Source organism: Pseudorca crassidens, chromosome 11, assembly GCF_039906515.1.
Source record: "Pseudorca crassidens isolate mPseCra1 chromosome 11, mPseCra1.hap1, whole genome shotgun sequence".
NCBI classification, from domain to species: Eukaryota; Metazoa; Chordata; class Mammalia; order Artiodactyla; family Delphinidae; genus Pseudorca; species Pseudorca crassidens.
Window position 1 is genome coordinate 9451133 of NC_090306.1, and position 24771 is coordinate 9475903.

General features: G+C 40.0%; 1 protein-coding gene across 3 annotated transcripts in view; it reads left to right on the plus strand.

Annotated features, from left to right (window-relative positions):
- The window catches only part of BORCS5 (BLOC-1 related complex subunit 5), a 97707-nt gene continuing 72936 nt past the window's right edge, over window positions 1–24771 (plus strand). The window contains exons 1-2 of one of the 3 annotated variants that reach the window (XM_067695727.1): window positions 1–92; window positions 3052–3195. In XM_067695727.1, coding sequence (XP_067551828.1) covers window position 92; window positions 3052–3195 — 145 coding nt within the window. In that variant the 5' untranslated portion in view covers window positions 1–91. The other 2 variants (XM_067695726.1, XM_067695729.1) reach the window with 2 other exon arrangements.

Below are 24771 nucleotides of genomic sequence, written 5' to 3' on the forward strand. Positions count from 1 at the left end.
GGGCCTTCTAACCCGGAACTGACGGCTGCGCGCTGCCGGCGCTGCCAATCCACGTCCGAGAAGGAACGAGCGTGAGGCGCCCGAGCAAGCGAGTGAGTGAAAGCGGTGCCGCCCGCCGGCTGCAGGCGCGGCGGGTGCCCGGCGTTTCCCCGCCTCCCTGGCTTGCGTTTCCCTAAATAAGGCAGGCGTGCAGTGTATAGCTCCGTCGCACCTCTTTGCACGTCCTTCCCCGAAGAGGGCCTCCCCGTCCCCCGCTGCCCGCGCCCCCGCCTGGGCTGGGCGCGCCATCCCCACAGCGCAGCCTGTGTAGCCTCCGCATCCCGGTCCCCGGCCCCTTCCCTGTCGCACCGCCGCCGGAGCGGTCGCCGCCCGTTCCGCCGTTCCTCCGCTGCCACCGCTGCCAGCACCATGGGCAGTGAGCAGAGCTCCGAGGCCGAGAGCCGACCCAACGATCTGAACTCCTCAGGTCGGTGCCCTGATCTCCACCCTTCTCCAGCCAGCCCTGTTTGCTTGCGGGGCGGGCTGCCTTCCAGCCTGCTGGGGACTGGGACCGGCGGACAGGAACGCACAGAAAGCCCTCACCATGCTTTTTTCTTAAAAAAGAAAAAGAAAAAAAAATTACCATCTGCCCTAGCCTTGATTGCCCTGATGGAAGCCGGTACCTGTGATTGCAAGCTAAGCCAGCGTGGGCGCCCGAGCCCATTATTTTCAGAACAGCTGTTCCTCTCAGCTGCAGCCTACTCTTTGAAGGAGGACCTAATTAATATTTGGCTTTAGTATTCATGACTGATAGAGAGATTTGGGTCGCGCAATGGATGGGTCATAGGACCTGAAAGAACAGATTCTTTCTTAAAAATGGGTTCTAGAGATTCTTTTTCAGAAGGGATGTGTGGCAGGTGAACAATCGCTGTGAACCGTTGGGTGAGAGCGAGTCCAGAAACTGCATCTTCCCATCGGAAGGTGTCTCGGCTCCCTTTCTAATATAGAAGTTGGCTAGGAAGGCAGGATCTGGTGTTTTTCCCTATTCTTCCCCCGCCCACGTTGTTTAGATTTCTCTCCGAGTTTGATATAGGAATGGGAGGATTATTGTTCCTGTAGTATAATGAGCACTCGGAACAGCTGATGCTTAATTGAGGCTCATTTGCTCCTTTTTGTTGTTGTTACCCACCAACCTCTAGGACCACTGGGACTGTCCCAGATAAGCTCTGGAGTTGCTAATCCAAATTGGCTTATATCTGGGGCCTAAAAAGAGCCCTGGTCATGGGCTGCTCTGATCTTGGTAGGATATGTAGTTCAGAAATGTAGACGCTAGCAGATCTATGGGTATTCCACACTGAAATGTAACCTTCAAAGCTAGTTCAGTCTACCATTCTGGGGGCTAGATTGAGATAGCTTTTTTAACGGTGAGCAGCATCTACTGCTACGTTCATTCTTATTTATTTGAAAGATCCAGAATGTAGTATCTGTTGTAACAAATATAGTAATAATTGTTACCCCTTCCCTTCTTGCCTCTGTGTCAGGCCAGAAGCATATTTTGTGAGAAGCGTGTCATTTTTGTTTGTTTGTTTGTTTTTGCGGTACGCGGGCCTCTCACCGCTGCGGCCTCTCCCGCCGCGGAGCACAGGCTCTGGACGCGCAGGCCCAGCGGCCACGGCCCATGGGCCCAGCCGTTCCGCGGCACGCGGGATCCTCCCGGACCGGGGCACGAACCCGCGTCCCCCGTATCGGCAGGTGGACTCCCAACCACTGCGCCACCAGGGAAGCCCGCGTGTCATCTTTTTAATAGGCTTGCTCACCTACTAACCAACAGCATGGCCTCTAACCAGTACTAGAGCATACTAACCAATACTACCGAATAGCATAGGTTAGAATTTACCTGGTTCCCTGTGCTAAGTGCTTCACATGTGTTCATGTTTAATCCTCACAGTAGCCCCATTTTACAAACAAGTAGTAGAGACTAGCTAGAATCTAGTAAACTCTGTTTTCCTCTGGTATCTGGGGAAGGAGGAATCACTGAATTTGTACTAGGAAAGATTTCGGGCTTGGGATTTGTAAAACATTAGGTAAATTACCAAAAGAGGCGAAGAGAGACTTCTTGAAGAGCAATGAAAGTAGCTGAGATTCTAAGAGTGAATGCCAAGCCTTAAGAGACATTAGCCTCCAGGAGGCAGGGCAGTTCTGTGGCATACCTGGATCAACCTTTGAGACATGATTATGATGCGCCTGCAAATACTACCTTCTAGAGTGTAAAACAATAAAGATTCCCTCTTGCCCCAACCAGAAGATGTTTGGGAGCAGAGGATGTCTTGGTCTGGGGAGTCCTTGACAGTTTGAATCACTTCCCTCTAAATGGATTACAGTCTCCTGGGTGCCTGAAGTTGACCCGCCTCTTTAGCGGTCCTTCAAGTTTCTTTATTTTGCCTCAGCCTACAGTGGACCTGCCGGTTCTTTCTGCCCTGTGACTTTAAGGGTGAGGGGGCTCGTGCCATCATCTTGTGTTAAGAGCCAGGATTATTTTTCCTGTGACTAGGATCTATTCATCATGCTGGGCTTGCTGTGATAGGGTGGCTACACAGCTTTGCAACCCCAGCATCACTGGGATGGGTCATGTACACCAACAGTCCATTTACCTCCAGTTCCCTTCTTAACTCTGTTTCTAGCACTGGTGACTTTGGGCAAGCCACAGCTAAATTTGGTATGCTTATTTCCTCATTGGGAAATAGGGACAAACGTCAGGAGGATCAAAGAAGTAAAAATTAAAAACAATCTGGTTATTATTTTGTGTTTTGAATAATAAACTTTTAATTACAAAAGCAGCCTCATAGATGGTATATGGTCCTATAAAGTTTGAAGGTTTTTTTTTTTAATACCGTGGGAAATAGAAGTCCTCTGTAATTCATCTCCCCTACCCAGCCCCCACTGCAGGATAACTGCGGTTAGCATCTTTTGTGTAAAAATTATCCTTTTTAATGACTACAGTGAAAACAGCTTTGGTGAGATGGAGGTCGCTAAATAAGATGCAATTCCTGAGCGGTGTAACTTTATTTTCAGTGGCCCCTTCTCCAGCTAAGCATAGAGCCAAGATGGATGATATTGTGGTTGTAGCTCAGGGCTCCCAGGCCTCACGGAATGTCAGCAATGATCCCGATGTCATCAAGTTGCAAGAGATTCCAACCTTCCAGCCACTTTTGAAAGGTAAGGGCTTGCATTTCTTAAAAAAAATTTATTGAAGTATAGTTGATTTACAATATTGTGTTTCAGGTGTACAGCAAAGTGATTTGGTTATATATGTGTGTGTATACACACACACACACACATTCTTTTTCAGATTCTTTTCCATTAGAGGTTATTACAAGACATTGACTATAGTAGTATCTATACTGCCTATACTGACATCTATAGGCAGATCTTCCAGACAGAAAATCATTAAGGCAACAGAGATCCTAAATGACACAATAGAACAGTTGGACTTAATTGATACATACAGGACACTACATCCAAAAAAACAGAATACACATTCTTTTCAAGTGCACACAGAACATTCTCTAGGATAGACCACATACTAGGACCCAAGCAAGCCTCAATACATTTAAAAGGATAGAAATTATTTCCAGGGATTGCATTTTATCTTATCTGGACTTGCTGGAAAGGTGTGCATAGCCCCACCATTCTCCCCTGATATCTCTGTGCCTTATGCATCTCCTTTAGGTCTTTGCTTAAGTGGCATTTTCTTGGTGAAGCCTTCCTTGACTGCTATATTTAGAATTGCAGCCCTTTTCCCGGCCTGTTTTTCTCTGGAGTACATAATCACCCTTGACTTACTGCATAGTTTACTTATTTGTTCACTGTCTGTATTTCCCTGCTAGAATGTAAAGCTCCATGATGGTAGGAACTTTCCATGTTTTGCTCACTGTTGAATCCTCAGCACTTGGAATAGAGCCTGGTGTAAAGTAGGGACTGAGTAAATGAATGAATGAATGATGATGAAGTTGGCTTACCTGTCATATTTCCCCAAAAAGATTTTCATTCTTATTTGTGATCTGGACTATGGGTTGACTAGTTTACCTCCACAGAGAAAATCTCCATGATTACTGATACACTTATAGTTAATCCTGGCAACTGTTTTGTTTGACAGGGAGTTCGTGTTTGAAAGGAGAGAATGTGTACAAACCGTCATCCCTCTTAATATATGATTAGCATATATTGAGGTAGTTACCTTTTAATATGAATTTTATTATTCATTGGATAATTTTATTTTATATTTTTATTAACTTGTTATTAATACATGCATTACTTTATTTTATTATTTTCATATCTTTATTAAGTAGTGGCAATGATTTTTTATTAACTGAATGGGGTTTCTGCTGTAAGAATCACTGTGTCCCCCTCTCACAACAAAAGATTAGGAAATGTAAATGATTTAGTTGACCTACCCTGGTTTACTTAACCTGGTACAGTATAATATGAAACATCTTACATTTATAGAGCTATTTGTATTAAAAGGTTCCCTCCCCTACACACACATATACATTATCCCTTTAGTTCTTACATCATTAAATATGTTTGAATGATTTGTGCCAGATTAGACAGCTGGCAGCTAGAGGTTGAACTTGAACCTTTATCACTGATGTCAAATCCTGTACTAGTTAAACCATTCCACACTGTACTTAAAAAACAAAAATAAAACCAAATGGTGCTTTATAGATGATCCATATACTTCTCATTCTTCCCAGTACTTCATCTGCTTTACAGATGAGGAAATACAAGCTTTCAATCTTCCCCCAGAGGCCTCAGTGTTAGACACTGGTAAACTCTTCTGATTCTTATGCAAAACAACACATTACATCCCGTTACCCATCTTCTCATTAGTTTCTGTTATTTTGAGGAATCATGTGATTCTCCAAAGAAGCCAACATTAATGAAATTTCCATTTTCATATATCCTTGTGCAATCAGATTTAAAACACACACCTTTATCTTTAGAAACTTAGAGGCTGACACTTGTATCCTGTCCTCCATCCCTTCTGGAGTTGCATGTATTGCTCACAGTCACGGTGTTCATGCCTCCACTTCCTGTTAACTATGTCCTCTTTCCTCCCAAAGTCGTCTAGTCCTGGGTGAGACCTGTGAGATCTAGTTTTGTCCCCACTTCTGGGAAATGCTGAAAACAAACAAAAACTAAAAAAACAACCCCAGAACTTTGAGTTGTATTTAATACTTTTCTGGAATTAGTGTTTCTTCTTTAAGCATTTGAAATAATTCGTATTTTATGATAAGTTGACTAGTAGGGGAAACATCTGGGAGAAGGTTTGGTGTTAAGGGAAGCTAACCTCAGATTTAAAATCGTCACTGGGAACCCCAAGAGTGAATTATTAGTGTGGTGCAGTTAATGCGACACAGCTGGACTTGCTTGCATTACTACCTGGATTTTATTTATTTTTGATTGAAGCATATTTGATTTACAATATTGTGTAGTTTCAGGTGTATAGCATAGTGATTCAGTATTTTGCAGATTATATTCCATTGTAGGTTATTCTGAGATAATGGGTTTAATTCCCTATGCTTTGCAGTATATTCTTGTTGCTTATCTATTTTATTGATATATTTAGCAGTTTGTATCTGTTACTCCCATACCTCTGATTTGTTCCTACCCCTTTTCTCTCCCCTTTGGTAACCTCAGATTTGTTTTCTATATCTGTGACTCTGTTTCTCTTTTGTATATACCTTCATTTGTATTATTTTTTAGATTCTGCATATACATGATATCATATAGTATTTGTCTTTTTCTCTGTCTGACTTATATCACTAAGCATAATATTCTCCAGGTCCATCCACATTGCTGCAGATGGCAGTATTTCATTCTTTTCTAAGGCTGAGTCATATTCCATTGTATATATATTACCACATCTTTTTTTCTTTTTTTTTTTTTTTGCGGTACGCGGGCCTCTCACTCTTGTGGCCTCTCCCGTTGCGGAGCACAGGCTCCGGACGCACAGGCTCAGCGGCCATGGCTCACGGGCCCAGCCGCTCTGTGGCATGTGGGATCTTCCCGGACCGGGGCACAAACCCGTGTCCCCTGCATCGGCAGGTGGACTCTCAACCACTGCGCCACCAGGGAAGTCCTATATTACCACATCTTAATCCAGTAATCTGTTGATGGGCACTTGGGTTGCATCCATATCTTGGCTATTGTAAATAGTGCTTTTATGAACATTGGGGTGCACGTATCTTTTCAAATTAGTGTTTTTGTTTTTTCTGGATGTATGCACAGGAGTGGAATTGCTGGATCATATGGTAGTACTATTTTTAGTTTTTTAAGGAACCTCCATACAGTTTTTCACAGTGGCTGCACCAATTTATACTCCCACCAACAGTTTACAAGGGTTCTACTACCTGGATTTTCATTGTGACTTGGCTACCGACTGGCTGTGTTGCCCTGACTTTGTTTTTCACCTCTCTGAACCTTGGTTGTTGAGTATGTTGAGAATAGGTGCAGGAGAGAGGAAAGCTCGCGAGAAGCAGCGTCTTAAGAGGAGTCCTAGGATTTGGCTAAACAGGGTAGAGAAATCACCTGAGGAGAGTGATGTGAAAATAGAAATGGTAACAAAGGGCAGTGGCCAGACTGCAGGGCACAAAATAAGCCCGTGAGCATTTAAGTTGATGCTCGCGTTTTACTTGTGAAGAAGAAACATCTTGGACAGTGATTAGAAAAGGTAGGCAAAGGGGACAACTGGGTGGAAGTGATAAGTATAATCATGATAGTAATAGTAGCTAATCCTCACCTCCCGTGCTCTGCATACCTATTATTCTTTCCATTTTCTACATTAAAACATTGAGGCTCAGAGAGCTTCAGTTCATTGCCTAGAGTCACATGGCTATAAGTGATAGCCCATCTCCAGATGACATCAGGACATCGAGTTTTAACTATTTTGTGCGTAGAATAAGACTCAGTTTCAGACTCCTAGATACAGAGAACAAACTTGTGGTTGCCAGAGGAGAGGGGAGTTGCAGATGAGGGAAATAGGCGAGGGAGATTAAGAGGTATAAACTTCCAGTTTTAAAATAGATAAATCATAGGGATGTAAGGTACAGCACCAGGAGTATAATCGGTAATATTGTAATAACTTTCTATGGTGACAGCTGGTAACTAGATTTATCATGGTGATCTTTTCGTGATGTATAAAAATATCGAATCACTATGTTGTACACCTGAAACGAATATAGTATGGTAAGTCAATTATACTTTGATTTAAAAAAGAAAGACTCAGTTTCCAATTCTAGCGAAGCCCATGGTAAAAATCATGAGGCTGTAATGGGAAATAGGGTGATGGGCGTGAGCTGGCTTGGATTTTCAGGTGCCGCGTTTGTTACAGAGCCTCCTGCTTTGACATCATTCTGCCTGGTAATTTAAAGCCCTGCATCTGCTTGCTGGCCTGGGCAGGGATCACTCATCTCTGTTGCCTTTATACTCTAATCTCTTTCCCCCTTTACTGCTTTCAGGATGAGGCTGTTTCTCAAAGAAGTAAAAGGGCCACACAGTGAGGGCTACCCCCCAGGTTTGATTTCAGAAAGCTTTTATTCCAGTTAATGACAGTGTATTCTTTCAAAACAATACAAGTACTACACAGAGTTCACGATTGTCCATAATGTCATATGATGTAATGCTAATGCTGGTGGGTGATCTGCAGAGGCAGTGGCTGGGCGAGTTTGGGGCTATTCCTATGACTGAGGTAACGTATGCATTTTTAATAAGCAAGCAGATTCTTTCTCTGGTCTTAACCCTTTTGGGTGACTATCCCAGGGTATAGTTTATGCTCCATACGAATGCCAAATAACATTACATTAGTAAAGTTCCTCTTTTATTTTAAGCCAAAAGAATTTCTTTTTTTCATAGCAGTCTCTGAAGTACCAACTTACTTGGAAATGTAACACACTTAAGGGAAAATGAGAAATTAAAAAATTAGAAGGTAGCAATAAATGGCCATGACAGAGCACAAAAGCAAAATGTAGATTTGATGCAAATTAGATTCCCAGAGGTTAAACAAACCCTATAGATTTCTTACTTAAAATTCAACCATTCATATTTTTTTAATTAATCCCACTCTCATGTCATTCTATAGAAATGAAATACAAGTGAAATGCAATATTGATGTTTTATATATAAAAGTTATAAAATAATTATTCTTTTCACTCCTGGCAATGAATATATGTGCACGCATGAGAGGACATGGTGGTGCGTACATATATGACTTTCTTTGCAACTGACTGATCATTTTTGTTACTGACCCTGGATACAACAAGACATAAGATTATAAGACTTCCCTGGTGGCGCAGTGGTTAAGAATCCGCCTGCCAATGCAGGCGACACAGGTTCGAGCCCTGGTCCGGGAAGATCCCACATGGCAAGGAGCAACTAAGCCCATGTGCCACAACTACTGAGCCTGCGCTCTAGAGCCCGTGAGCCACAACTACTGAGCCTGCGAGCCACAACTACTGAAGCCCGCTCCGCAACAAGAGAAGCCACCATGATGAGAAGCCCACTCACTGCAATGAAGAGTAACCCTGGCTCGCTGCAACTAGAAAAAGCCCGCATGCAGCAATGAAGACCCAACGCAGCCAAAAATAAATTATTTAAATAATTTTTTAAAAAAAGATTGTATTGCTGCCTAAGGAGGGGACTGTCTTTGTTACCGACAAGGGAGATCAGACATACACAGTGTAAAAGCCTCAGTGATACTCAGCAGCTGTGTTGGGAGTTCTGTGCTTGGTTGTTAAGAATGTGCTGCATATGTCCAAGTATATTGTTTTATTGTAGTTTGCTGTTGACAGTTCTGACAGTTCCCAGAGGTAATGTTTGTGCAGATGCCAGTGGGATGGGTGCAGAGACAAGAAAACCAGTCCCCATGCACTGCCCTCAGAGAGCAGGAGCCCCTCCTCTCTGCTGGGTCACAGCCACTGCTGCCCTGGCTGCTGCTTCTGCAGATCTGTATCCAGGTCCTGACTGGGTTTTACAGAGTCCCAAGAGTCCTGGACTGCCCCACACGTGCTAGTTATTGCCACGTATATTTTCTTTGCTTATAGACCCGCTCCATTGTTCCATAGGACTTCACTTAGAGACACAGGTCCTAAGATAAAATTATTAAGAATTTCAGAAGGCAGCACAAGGGCATTGAACCAAATGTGGAGGACCCCTTTTGAGAACGGGACCCTGTGGGACTGCACAGTTGCACGGCTGTGAAGCAGTTGTAATCCCACAGGTAGTTCAGGTTTAGGTGCTGTTCGATCCAGAGGTTTATCATGTCAGGGTCTCATTTTACTTTTCTGTAATTTTCTCTGTCTTTTCACTGTGTCATCCTTCATGTATTGGTTCCATCCTTTGACTAGTTTTCTACATGAAAGCAAAATGGCTACAGGAGTTCCAGGTCTTTTATCCATATAATGCACACTCTGTAGCAAAAGAGATTCTCATTAGTCAGGCGTGGGTCACATGGTCATATGCCTAGGTGACAGGCTACCTGATTGGCTTAGTCTAGCTCACATACGTCACCACTAAAGTACAGTAAAGTTTTCTGGAACCATATGGCTCCTAGCGTGGAAACTGAGGACTGTTAGGCAGGAATTGCTACTGTGGGAGAAATCACAAGTGTTCACTACAGACTGTTTCTTGAATTAATGACTGACTGACAGATTGGAGTACTTCATCCTGGCAAAGGATGTGTAAATATGCCTCTTGTTTCCAAAGTCTTAACTGAAATTGTAACTAATACTGTATAAACTGATATCTAGATAATTATAATGTGGCAATTGTTAAAAGAATTGTGATAAGAGAAAATCCTATTGCCTATTTAGAGATATTGAAAAAGAAGCACTTAGTGCCAAAAACGTTACCAGTGTTTTTCCAGCACTGCTGGAGGAAGATGCCTCAAGGCTTCCAGTGACCAATACTGATTATATTCTAGGTATATGTGTCTCTGAAGATATAAAGGATAAAACACTAACGTCATGGGACTACCTTTCAAGCAATAGCAAAATTTCTTCTTCTTCTGTGATTAACGGGCAGCTTCTATTATATACAGTAATTTGGTTTTTTTTTTAATATATATATATTTATTTATTTATTTTTGGTTGCATTGGGTCTTCGTTGCTGTGCGCGGGCTTTCTCTAGTTGCGGTGAGCGGGGGCTACTCTTTGTTGCAGTGCGCAGGCTTCTCTTGTTGGGAGCACAGGCTCTAGGCGTGCGGGTTCAGTAGTTGTGGCATGCGGGCTCAGTAGTTGTGGCTCACGGGCTCTAGAGCGCAGGCTCAGTATTTGTGGCGCACGAGCTTAGTTGCTCCGCAGCATGTGGGATCTTCCCGGACCAGGGCTCGAACCCGTGTCCCCTGCATTGGCAGGCGGATTCTCAACCACGGCGCCACCAGGGAAGCCCAGTAATTTGCTTTTTGTGATGAACCTACACACCAGGAGGAAATGTATACAAATGTATAGTAGCTATTAATAAATTATCAATGTAGCTTAAAAAAAAAACCACGATGCATGTGAAGGAGATTTTGACAATTAAAAAGAGCCTGGGACTTTCCCTGGTGGAGTAAAATCTCACAAAACGGCAGTGAAGGCTCTCAAATCACATGGAACATTGAGAATTAGCGCTGGAGGTTGAAGCCGGGAAAGAATGAATCGATGGAAAAGGTGGCTGTGAAGAACATGAGGGAGCTGGATTTCAAATGACCAGTGAATTCACATCTTTCTCACCAACCCACCTATCAGCCAGACAAATAATATAAGCGAAGAAGGTCCTGGCATTTATCAAGACATCTGCCTGTGCCAGCTGTCAGGCCTTACCTCTGCATTGGAAAGGGGAGTGGCAAAGGAGGGGATGAGGGGGTGGGTCTTAGTCAGAGCCACAGTCTTCTCTGAACCGCTGAGCGGTGACCTCCAGACCCAGGGTTGATCCTCAGGGTGTATTTTCCCCCAGATACCATCTTTGAAAAGTTGATAATTCATTCCCGATTACCTTGTAGGTTTATTTGTATGTGTAATAGCGCTTCAGTTAACCTTTTAAACGTGGCCGTTAACTGGCAAAGTGTGAGTCTTACTCAGAAGAGGGGGACGCACTAGGAGAATGGTCACTCGAAACCAAGGGAGAATGTTTGCAAGAGCAGCCTCACTTTGTTCCGCACTCCAGCAAATCTCTGTGCCTGCATCCATTCTTGTTTCTTTCCATGAAATCTCAGAGGAGGTGTGTCTGTGTCTTTTATTAAAGAATCATATATCTTCTAAAGAAATTAAGGGAAGAAAAAGCTATATGTTGAATGTTTACTCCCATGTTTGTCATTTCTGGAATTCTTAATCTCTTCCTATGGATTCACGTTTCCATTTGATGTCATTCTTAGTCTGAAGAACTTCTTGTAGCATTTCTCGTAGTGCAGGTCAGCTAGAAACAAATTCTTTGTTTTTATTTATATAAAAATGTCAGTTTTGCCCAGTTTTGTTATAAAGTTTTTTCTTTTTTTGGTAACTACTATATATTTGAGGAGATATTGTGAGACTTTATGTAATCTTGTTTTTCAGCACACTTTCTTTCACCAGTTATAATATCCATTGATATTTCTTGCTTGAATTAATTATACAGTGATGGTTACCAAACAGTGATTTTTCTAAGTTTATCATTCCTTCTACATTTATTAGTTTGCATTTTACTGTAAGGAAGACCTTTCTCTTATCCCCAGTTTTTATTCATTTGTTTAAGTCAGTGTGGAACAGCGACTTCCTATTTTATTCAATGAGTTGTGATCTGTTAAAGTCATTATATTTGGCCCTCCATACCAGTGGGTTCTGCATCCACAGAGTCACCCAAGGGCGGATTGAAAATAGGAAAAAAAGTCCAGAAAGTTCCAAAAAACAAAACGCGAATTTGCTGAGCGCTAGCAACTATTTACATATCATTTACATCAATTTACATAGTATTTGCATTGTATTAGATATTATAAGTAATCTAGAGATGATTTAAAGTATACGGGAGGACGTGCGTAGGTTATATGCGAATACATTTTATATAAAGGACTTGAGCATCCAGGGACTTTGGTATCCACGGGGGTCCTGGAATCATTCCCCTCATGGACACCAAGGAGCGACTGTTTTTTTTTATTTTGTTTTTGTTTTTGTTTTTGCGGTACGCGGGCCTCTCACTGTTGTGGCCTCTCCCGTTGCGGAGCACAGGCTCCGGACGCGCAGGCTCAGCGGCCATGGCTCACGGGCCCAGCCGCTCCGCAGCATGTGGAATCCTCCCGGACCGGGGCACGAACCCGTGTCCCCTGCATCGGCAGGCGGACTCTCAACCACTGTGCCACCAGGGAAACCCCGACTGTTTATTTTTAATTGCAAAATGCTCCATATTTGGCTAGTTGCAATACCATCAATTTAGCTTCCTGTGTCCTTTTGACGTATTCTCATTATTCTTTGAACATATTTTTATTTTATGGCACAATATAACGTTCCAGACTTACCTTGTTCTTCCCTGGCCTCAGCCCTAGAATCAAGCATTTCTCCAGGAGCCCCGGTTCTTTTAGTGGAGGGTGGTGTTTAGAAACCACTCCCAGACCCTCTTGGTGTGTTTAGCAAGGAATATATATATATATATATATATATATATATATATATATATATATATATATATATATATATATATATGTGTGTGTGTGTATATTTATATATACAAACTCACACATTTATACCTGTATTTATTTTTATATTTAACCTATGTATATTGAAAAGGATGAGTTCACACTAATGTGCACCATATGTTCTTTGATCTATAGGGTTATAGTTATTATCAAATACTTTGGCCAGGGCTTCCCTGGTGGCACAGTGGTTGAGAGTCCGCCTGCCGATGCAGGGGACACGGGTTCGTGCCCCGGTCCAGGAGGATCCCACATGCCACAGAGCGGCTGGACCCGTGTGCCATGGCCGCTGAGCCTGCGTGTCCGGAGCCTGTGCTCCGCAACCGGAGAGGCCACAACAGTGAGAGGCCCACGTACTGCCAAAAAAAAAAAAAAAAACTTTGGCCGCTATTTCTTCCAGTATTTTTCTGCCCCTCCCTTCCCAGTTTCTATGTTTGACCACGTGGTGTTTTCTCACAGGTCATTGATGCACCTTTTGGATTTTTTTTTCCTTTCTGTCTTTTTCCTTTCTGTCCTACTTTGGGTAATTTTTAATGCTATGTTTCCAGGTTGAGTGGTCTTTTTTTTTTCTGTCATGTCTATGCTGCCATTAATCCCATCCAATGCATTTTTTTTAAACTTTTTATTTTATATTGGAGTATAGTTGATTAACAATGTGATAGTCTCAGGTGTACAGCAAAGTGATTCAGTTATACATATACGTGTATCTATTGTTTTTCAAATTCTTTTCCCAGTTAGGTTGTTACGTAATATTGAGCAGAGTTCCCTGTGTTATACGGTAGGTCCTTGCTGGTTATCCATTTAAAATATAGCAGTGTACATGCCAATCCAAAACTCTCTAGCTATCTCTTCCCCCAACCCTTGTATTTTTAATTTCAAATAACTGTGTTTTTTAGCTTTAGATATCCATTCCCCTCTTTTTTTAAAAAATCATTTCTTTGCTTTATCATGCTTATGTTCTCCTCTACTTTTTGAACATATAGAGTATATTTATAATAACTCTTTTAACTCTTGTCTGCTAGTCCATCATTTCTGGATCTGTTTTTTTTTTTAATTGAATGAGCTTTCTCAAGTCACATTTTCCTGCTTTTTTCATGCCTGGAAGTTTTTTTTTTGGGGGGGAGGAGGTAGGAGTTTATTAATTAATTTATTTATTTTTGCTATGTTGGGTCTTCGTTTCTGAGAGAGGGGTTTCTCTAGTTGTGGCAAGTGGGGGCCACTCTTCATCACGGTGCGTGGACCTCTCACTATCGCGGCCTCTCTTGTTGCGGAGCACAGGCTCCAGACGCGCAGGCTCAGTAGTTGTGGCTCACGGGCCTAGTTGCTCCGCGGCATGTGGGATCCTCCCAGACCAGGGCTCGAACCCATGTCCCCTGCATTAGCAGGCAGATTCTCAACCACTGCACCACCAGGGAAGCCCCGATGCCTGGAAGATTTTTACTGTATGCCAAAGATTGTATATTTTATGTTTTTGGGTGCTGGATTTTGTTTGATTCCTTTAAAGGAGATTGGACTTGGTTCTGGCAGAAGGTTAAGTTACTTGTAATCAGTTCTAGGCTTGCTTTTGAGTTTGGTTAGGGCTCATCCAGAGCAGCCTTATGTCTGGTTTAATTAAACCTCCCTACTAAGGCAATACCCTTCTGAGCATGCTACCCATTGCCCCATATATTATGAGGTTTTTCCACTCTGGCTGGTGGGAACATGAACTGCCCTTAGCCTTATGTGAGTTTCAGAAATTGTTTGGCTTACTGCTTTCCTGGTTCTTTCTCCAGACTTGTGGAATTTCGGCTCATAAATTCACAAGTTACTGTGCAAGGGTTCAAGAGTGCCCTGTGTGATTTCCGCAGTGTGCTTGTGGAATGCCCTTCCCTCCCATCCTCTGTCGTGCAAGTTCTAGACACCTTAGTCTCTGCAAACTCCACTCTTCAACTCCGAGGCCACTGTGCCTCCCTGGTCTGCATCCTGAGACCTGCCTTTCAGCAGTAAGCTGGGGAAATGATAGAACTCACTTGTTTTCCTTCTTGTGGGGCTCAAAGTCCTGCACTGCCTGTTACACAATATCTGAAAAGAGTGTTTTGTCTGTTTTTCTAGCTGTTTATGACTGTCAGGCATAACAGCAGATAATATTTCATGGGCAGAAGTGGAAATCCTCCCCCAAAGATGCTTTTTAATCCATATTCTTCTCTCAGTTACCACTTCTTCATTTTACTTTTGTGCCTCATGCCAACAGCTTTTGATAACTACATTGGCATTCATTTCTGCAAAATATTGGTAAACTCCTGCCCAGGTCCTGGTGGTGCTCCAGATAGCAGAGATACAAAAGAATATAAGACACCGTTTTTGCCCTTTGGGAGCTTATAGTTTTGTGAGTGATTTAGACAGGTAAATAACTCGTAGTAATATAGTATGTGTAATACTGGCCAGATGCCCAAAAGACTAGGTAGGCATGGAGGAGAGAACCATTAATTTGACCTGGGGATTTGAGATAGGCTTCACAGTGGAAGAAATATTTGAGCTGGGTTTTCAGGGATGAATGGAAGGTAGCCACATTGAGAAGACAGGGTCGGGGGAGTGTTCATAGTTTAAAATCTTCCATATAAATAAAAAGATAAAAGTTGCCAAGAGAATTCTTGACCAGAACTACATCTGGGATGTACTGCTTTAATTTTCTGTTCTTAGTCAATGTATGCAGGTTACCCAAATGTATGCAGGTTAAATTCTGATTTTAGTTTCAAGCCATATTAAATATCAACTTACTGGAATAATTATCAGATAGTTTATGTACTGATTATTCATTCTTTTCTGTTTCTCTAAACTTTCAATTTGTGTTATATTATGACTTTAAATAAAATATACATGGTTTTCTTTAGCTAGAACCCAAGGATATATCTTTCTAAACAATATCATTTCCTGCATGAGCTAGCCTTTTACCCCTGGAATATAACAGTAAAGGATGTACAGTGTATATTTCCTTTTAAGGTTCTGGTTTGTCAGCAGTTTCTGCTAAGTGATAGCCTAGAAACAGCCTAAGGCTGAATAGTATAAAATTTTGTTAGTCGTTTTCAATTTTTCTACTTTTCCAAAATTCGCATATAAAAATTCTTCTATTTTAAAACACACTAGTGACCCACCACCAGTCTCTCCCATCAGGAAACTTGCACAAGCCTCTTAGATAGCCTCATCCACCAGAGGGCAGACAGCAGAAGGAAGAATGACAGTCCTGCAGCCTGTAGAACAAAAACCACACTCACAGAAAGATAGACAAGATGAAAAGGCAGAGGGCTATGTACCAGATGAAGGAACAAGATAAAACCCCAGAAAAACAACTAAATGAAGTGGAGATAGGCAACCTTCCAGAAAAATAATTCAGAATAATAGTAAAGATGATCCAGGACCTCGGGAAAAGAATGGAGGCAAAGATCGAGAAGATGCAAGAAATGTTTAACAAAGACCTAGAAGAATTAAAGAACAAACAAACAGAGATGAACAATACAATAACTGAAATGAAAACTACACTAGAAGGAATCAATAGCAGAATAACTGAGGCAGAAGAACAGATAAGTGACCTGGAAGACAGAATGGTGGAATTCACTGCTGTGGAACAGAATAAAGAAAAAAGAATGAAAAGAAATGAAGACAGCCTAAGAGACCTCTGGGACAACATTAAACGCAACAACATTCACGTTATAGGGGTCCCAGAAGGAGAGGAGAGAGAGAAAGGACCTGAGAAAATATTTGAAGAGATTATAGTCGAAAACTTCCCTAACATGGGAAAGGAAATAGCCACCCAAGTCCAGGAAGCACAGAGAGTCCCAGGCAGGATAAACCCAAGGAGAAACACACCGAGACACATAATAATCAAATTGGCAAAAATTAAAGACAAAGAAAAATTATTGAAAGCAGCAAGGGAAAAATGACAAATAACATACAAGGGAACCTTCCATAAGGTTAACAGCTGATTTCTCAGCAGAAACTCTACAAGCCAGGAGGGAGTGGCATGATATACTTAAAGTGATGAAAGGGAAGAACCTACAACCAAGATTACTCTACCAAGCAAGGATCTCATTCAGATTTGATGGAGAAATCAAAAGCTTTACAGACAAGTAAAAGCTAAGAGAATTTAGCACCACCAAACCAGCTCTACAACAAATGCTAAAGGAACTTCTCTAAGTGGGAAACAAAAGGGAAGAAAAGGACCTACAAAAGCAAACCCAAAACAATTAAGAAAATGGTCATAGGAACATACATATCGATAATTACCTTAAATGTGAGTGGATTAAATGCTCCAACCAAAACACACAGGCTTGCTGAATGGATACAAAAACAAGACCCATATATATGCTGTCTACAAGAGACCCAGTTCAGACCTAGGGACACATACACACTGAAAGTGAGGGGATGGAAAAGAGATTCCATGCAAATGGAAATCAAAAGAAAGGTGGAATAGCAATACTCATATCAGATAAAATAGACTTTAAAATAAAGAATGTTACAAGAGACAAGGAAGGACACTACATAATGATCAAGGGATCAATCCAAGAAGAAGATATAATAATTATAAATATGTATACACCCAACATAGGAGCACCTCAATATATAAGGCAACTGCTAACAGCTCTAAAAGAGGAAATCGATACTAACACAATAATAGTGGGGGACTTTAACACCTCACTTACACCAATGGACAGATCATCCAAAATGAAAATAAATAGGAAACAGAAGCTTTAAATGACACAATAGACCAGATAGATTTAATTGATATTTATAGGACATTCCATGCAAAAACAGCAGATTACACTTTCTTCTCAAGTGCACATGGAACATTCTCCAGGATAGATCACATCTTGGGTCACAAATCAAGCCTCAGTAAATTTAAGAAAATTGAAATCATATCAAGCATCTTTTCTGACCACAACGCTGTGAGATTAGAAATGAATCACAGGGGAAAAAACCTTAAAAAACACAAACACATGAAGGCTAAACAATACACTACTTAATAGCCAAGAGATCACTGAAGAAATCAAAAAACACCTGGAGACAAATGACAACAAAAACACAACAATCCAAAACCAATGGGATGCAGCAAAAGCAGTTCTAAGAGGGAAGTTTATAGCTATACAAGCCTACCTCAAGAAACAAGAAAAATCTCAAACAATCTAACCTTACACCTAAAGGAACTAGAAAAAGAAGAACAAACAAAACCCAAAGTTAGCAGAAGGAAAGAAATCATAAAGATCAGAGCAGAAATAAATGAAATAGAAACAAAGAAAACAGTAGCAAAGATCAATAAAACTAAAATCTGCTTCTTTGAGAAGATAAACAAAATTGATAAACCATTAGCCAGACTCATCAAGAAAAAAAGGGAGAGGACTCAAATCAATAAAATTAGAAATGAAAAAGGAGAAGTTACAACAGACACCACAGAAATTCAAAGCATCCTAAGAGACTACTACAAGCAACTCTATGGCAATAAAACGGACAACCTGGAAGAAATGGAAAATTCTTAGAAAGGTATAACCTTCCAAGGCTGAACCAGGAAGAAATAGAAAATATGAACAGACCAATCACAAGGAATGATATTGGAACTGATTAAAAATCTTCCAACAAACCAAAGTCCAGGACCAGATGGCTTCACAGGTGAATTCTATCAAACATTTAGAGGAGAGCCAACAGCCATCCTTCTCAAACTCTTCCAAAAAATTGTGGAGGAAGGAACACTCCCAAACTCATTCTATGAGGCCACCATTACCCTGATACCAAAACCAGGCAGATACTACAAAAAAAGAAAATTACAGACCAATATCACTGATGAATATAGATGCAAAAATCCTCAACAAAATACCAGCAAACAGAATCCAACAACACATTAAAAGGATCATGCACCATGATCAAGTGGTATTTATCCCAGGGATGCAAGGATTCTTCATATACATAAATCAATCAGTGTGATACACCATATTAAATTGAAGAATAAAAACCATATGATCATCTCAATAGATGCAGAAAAAGCTTTTGACAAAATTCAACACCTATTTATGTTAAAAACTCTCCAGAAAATGGGCATAGAGGGAACCTACCTCAATATAATAAAGGCCATATACAACAAACCCACAGCAGACATCGTTCTCAATGGTGAAAAACTGAAAGCATTTCCTCTAAGATCAGGAACAAGACAAGGATGTCCACTCTCACCACTGTTATTCAACATAGTTTTGGAAGTCCTAGCCACGGCAATCAGAGAAGAAAAAGAAATAAAAAATACAAATTGGAAAAGAAGAAGTAAAACTGTCACTGTTTGCAGATGACATGATACTCTACATAAAGAATCTTAAAGATACCACCAGAAAACTACTAGAGCTAATCAATGAATTTGGTAAAGTTGCAGGATACAAAATTAATGCACAGAAATGATGAAAAATCTGAAAGAGAAATTAAGGAAACACTCCCAGTTACCACTGCAACAAAAAGAATAAAATACCTAGGAATAAACCTACCTAGGGAGACCAAAGGCCTATATGCAGAAAACTATGACACTGATGAAAGAAATTAATGATGATACCAGCAGATGGAGAGCTATACAATGTTCTTGGATTGGAAGAATCAATATTGTGAAAATGACTATACTACCCAAAGCAATCTACAGATTCAATGCAATCCCTATCAAATTACCAATGGCAGTTTTTGCAGAACTAGAAAAAAAAATTCTTAAAGTTTGTATGGAGACACAAAAGACCCCAAATAGCCAAAGCAGTCTTGACGGGAAAAAACGGAGCTGGAGGAATCAGACTCCCTGACTTCAGACTATACTACAAAGCTACAGTAATCAAGACAATATGGTACTGGCACAAAAACAGAAACATAGATCAATGAAACAAGATGGAAAGCCCAGAGATAAACCCACGCACCTATGGTCAACTGATCTATGACAAAGGAGGCAAGGATATACAATGGAGAAAAGACATCCTCTTCAATAAGTGGTGCTGGGAAAACTGGACAGCTACATGTAAAAGAATGAAATTAGGATGCTCCCTTACACCATACACAAAAATAAACTCAAAATGGATTAGAGACCTAAAAATGTAAGATCGGACACTATAAAACTCTTAGAGGAAAACATAGGAAGAACAGTCTTTGACATAAATCACAGCAGGATCCTTTTTGATCCACCTCCTAGAGTAATGGAAATAAAAACAAAAATAAGAAAATGGGACATAATGAAACGTCACAGCTTTTGCACAGCAAAAGAAACCATAAACAAGACGAAAAGACAACCCTCAGAACGGGAGAAAATATTTGCAAACGAATCAACAGACAAAGGATTAATCTCCAAAATATATAAACAGCTCATGCAGCTCAATATTAAGAAAACAAACAATCCAATCTAAAAATGGGCAGAAGACCTAAATAGACATTTCTCCAAAGAAGACATACAGATGGCCAAGAAGCACATGAAAAGCTGCTCAACATCACTAATTATTAGAGAAATGCAAATCAAAACTACAACGAGGTATCACCTTACACCAGTTAGAATGGGCATCATCAGAAAATCTACAAACAACAAATGCTGGAGAGGGTGTGGAGAAAAGGGAACCCTGATGCACTGTTGGTGGGAATGTAAATTGATGCATCCACTTTGAAGAACAATATGGATGTTCCTTAAAAAATCAAAAATAGAATTACCATATGATCCAGCAATCCCACTACTAGGCATGTACCCAGAGAAAACCATAATTCAAAAAGACACATGCACCCCAATGTTCATTGCAGCATTATTTACAATAGCCAGGTCATGGAAGCAACCTAAATGCCCATTGACAGATGAATGGATAAAGAAGATGTGGTGCATATATATAATGGAATATTACTCAGCCATAAAAAGGAACGAAATTGGGTCATTTGTTGAGACGTGGATGGATCTAGAGAGTGTCATACAGAGTGAAGTAAGTCAGAAAGAGAAAAACAAATATATTAACACATGTATGAGGAACCTAGAAAAATGGTACAGATGAACCAGTTTGCAGGGCAGAAATTGAGACACAGATGTAGAGAACAAACGTATGGACACCAAGGGGGGAAAACCGTGGTGGGGTGGGGATGGTGGTGTGCTTAACTGGGCGATTGGGATTGACATGTATACACTGATGTGTATAAAATTGATGACTAATAAGGACCTGCTGTATAAAAAAATAAATAAAATTCAAAAAAAATTAAAAAAAAAACACACTAACATTTGAGACTGAAATGTTTATTTAGGAAAGCCAGTGTTTTAAAGGTATTCTCACAACTTAAAAAATTCCCTTTCCCCCAGCCCCCGAAACTGAACTGATTATTGGACATTAATTTGATGCTAATTTAATCGTTTTTGGAACTGGTACCACATAATATTCCTCACTGTGAGCACAAGTGGAAGCCACATGCTTTTTTTTAGAACTGTGATATTTCATATATTTTATTCATTCATTTAACCAAATTCATTAAGCTCGTGCTCTTCATCTGATATTGTTAGGCTGGAGACACAAAAGCAAAACACATTACTCCTTCCCATGAAGAGAGCTCGCAGTCTAGTGAGGGAAACTATATTGTTAACAGATAAATTGTGACCCAATATGGTAAGTGCTGTAAATAAAGTGTAACCCATCAGAGAACAGCTTATTCTGTCTGAAAGAGGCAGGCAAGGTTGACTAGAATTAGAACAACTTAGAAGAATTTATATTTGTGGTCTTGATAGTAATTATTTCCAAAACCTTATTATGCGTGATAAAGCTGATTATAGGGCCCCAAACTCAGAGAGTCTGACTCAATAGGTTCATTTGTAAGGTATCACCTGTATGTGGAACTAGCATTCCAGGTGATTCTGAAATGGGTTCACGGACCACACTTTGGAAAATATCGAGCCAGAAGTTTATGAACTTGAATCTTACCTGAAATGACAGAACTGTTAGATCATTCAACTAAATGATTCTAGAAAATTTTTTTAAAGAGATGTGGTTATCAAAAGTGTATCTTGGAATATGTTATTAGGTTTCTACTAGTTTTGGATGAACTCAGTTATTAAAACTATGATTCACAGTTAATGCCTATACATTAAATTTTAGACTCATTGGGAATTCATTATTTGTAGAAGAATGTTAAAAGTCACAGGTTTTTGATAATGTTTAAGTGTGTTTCCCACCAAAATCCAGTTTCATAAAAAGCCAATGAAATGCAAAGTGATATTTTAAAGAATAAGTTTCGATAGATAATTATTTGCATTATATGAGCAGATGAAAATCATTAACAAAAGTTTACTGACCTATGGAAGTGTCAGTAAACAAATATATGGAAACAAAAATGCAGTTTCAATTTGCCAGATTTTTGGATCAGACATACCGCCATTGGGGGTTACTTGGTTCTTCATTCAGTCTTTTTAATTGAGGGCTTTTGTCTCACTTATAATTAAAATATTAGTACGTTTTATTTCAGTAAATCTTATATCAAGAATCATGTTTACCAGCTACAAGAGAAGGAAAAAATGATAAACCCCAGTGAGAGGGGTTAACAGTTATATAGGCCAAAGAGACAGTAAAGCATCTAATGCTAGTAAATACCATAGTTCTCTCTCATATTTTGCCACTTGTTTTCATAAGATGGCCTCCCTTTAATGTAGTTTAATTTATAGCGGTGCGGTTTTTAACCCTCTTGCCACTAGATGTCACTAGACTAAAACAGTTGGTAAGCTGGTTGAAACTTGCTACAACTTGTGGCAATATTTGCAAAAGCCTTTGGTTAATTAAGTTTACTCTGTACCATCTGGATTTCTCATAAAACCAGGTCACAGCTTGCTTCAAGCACAAGCTGGCTGGAAAATATACATGTTCTGTGACACATTAGCAATCTATAATTAGTTATTTTAGTGTTTATCAGGACAGAAAAAGAAAAAATTTACTACCACAGGAAACTTGCAGTGACCTTAATTTTTTGAAGAGAAACTCTGTTTTCAGTGTATCACTGTGCTCAAATGTTTATCACATAAAAGATTTCTGAAGAATTGGGATTGTGTCTTAATTATCTCTAATTTCCCAGGGGCTACCACAAAGCTTGGCACTTGTAGGTATTCAGAAAATGTTATTAAGCATTAGGGTAGTATAGGAGATGTCAGAGGGAAAAAAGTCCACAAGTTCTCCTCTCAAAAAAGTCTCATTTGGGAGACAATCTACAAAAACATATGCCCACAGCTCAGGGTAGTGTGTATGTACCAAATGAGGACTGCAGTTGTTAAATTCTGTGGGATTCCAGAGGGTCAGTAGCTCTTGGGAGCTAGGGGCAGTGATTAAAGGTGTCTTCAAGAAAGGGTACTTAGAGATGAAAAGGGAGGGCAGGTACAAATGAAGAAAGCAATGGCCAAGGTTCAAGGGTAGGAAAATGTGGGCAGTAAAGATTCAGAAGGATTAACAACTCAAGGGCTCTGAATTTAAGGCTTAGTATTGGACTTAGTATTTTTTAGGGGGGACATTAAAGGATATTGGAGTGGGGGAATAATAATCTGTTTGGTAATGCTTTGTAATTTACAAAATACTAGCACTCGAAGAAAGGTGAGTTGGAGATGATTACTCTTTGATTTTAAAATGCTTCTGTTCTAAAGTCTATTAAAAACATTTCTATTTTAAAAGAGATGATCTAGATAGAGGGCTCAGCATTGTGCCTGGTACTTAGTAAACCCTCAATCAATGACCCTTGTTAATAGTAATATTATTAAATCAGAAAAAATGTCAGAGTCATTCTACAAAGTAACTGCCTACTGTTCTTCGTAAGAGTCAAAGTCATGAAGGACAAGGAGTGACTGAAGAATTGTCATAGATCGGAGGAGACTAAGGAGACCTGTAATGTGGCGTCCTGAAACGGATCCTAGAACAGAAAAGAACAATAGCAAAAAAAAAAAAAAAAAAAAAAAGGGAATTTGAGTAAGGTGTGTAGTTTAGTTGATTGCATTGTACCAATGTTAATTTCCTGGTTTTGATCATTGTACTATGGTTGTATACTCTGTTAATTAGGGGAAGCTGGTGAAGGGCATATAGGAATCCTGTACTTCGTGCAGTTTTTCTTAAAGTTATTTTAAAACTTAAAAGTTTAAAAATATAGTAATGGCTTAGAAAAGGTTGCAATTCCATATTTGAACTGGATGTTCTACTGAGGTCAGATGTTAGAAGAAAAGTTTTACAATCTCCTACCTTGTGGAATCTTTAGGATGGACAACTACTAGGATGGCTTAAGGCAAGAGTGCGTTCCCTTGAAGACAAGGGAGTAGAACTCCTGAAGACCCTCAGTCCATTTTAACACCTCTAGACATATTGTAGCTAATACATAAAATTTTCCAGTGTCTTGGCCTTTAAGGCCACTTGAATTTTGGCTCTTCAAACTGTCATTTAATACCCTCAGCCCCCTTTTCAGGATGTTCACAGTAATCTAATGAGGCTTCCCAGGGCTTTGCCATCAACCCATACACTGTATTTTAATAAGAAAGGATTTCTTACAGCATTCTACCTATGGGCCTTTCTATATATTTCATCATCTTTACTCAGATTACCTGTGGGCCAGAACAACAGTGGAGGAACATCTCGTGTTTGTAGAGGTGTTGGGTGTAATTAAGTTCTAAAATCAGTGCAAGAATTTTATATGTACTTATAACCTTGGAAAAAATTTTAAATTATCAATAAAGCATACTTTAAAATATTTATGCTCCTGTACTTTAAATGTTTAGGATGAAAGGAAAGTCTGCATGCACATATCTGGACATCAGACCTTTATGACTGATCATAAATAAGGGATTAGTTTGTAGGTTTTTTTCTTTTTCTTTTTTTTTCCCTGTTGTGATTTCTTTGGTATGAGGGCATACTGGATTCATGAAATCAATTGGGAAGTATTTTCTCCTTTCTTTTCTGTAAGAGTTTGTGAAGGATTGGTATTGTTTTATCTTTAAATATTTGGTATAATTCACAGTGAAGCCACTGGGCCTGAGATCTTCTTTCCTTGGTATAGGTCTATCCAGATTTCTATTTCTTCTTGAGTAAGTTTTAGTAATTATTGTCTTTCTAGGAATTTATTTCACTTATCTAATT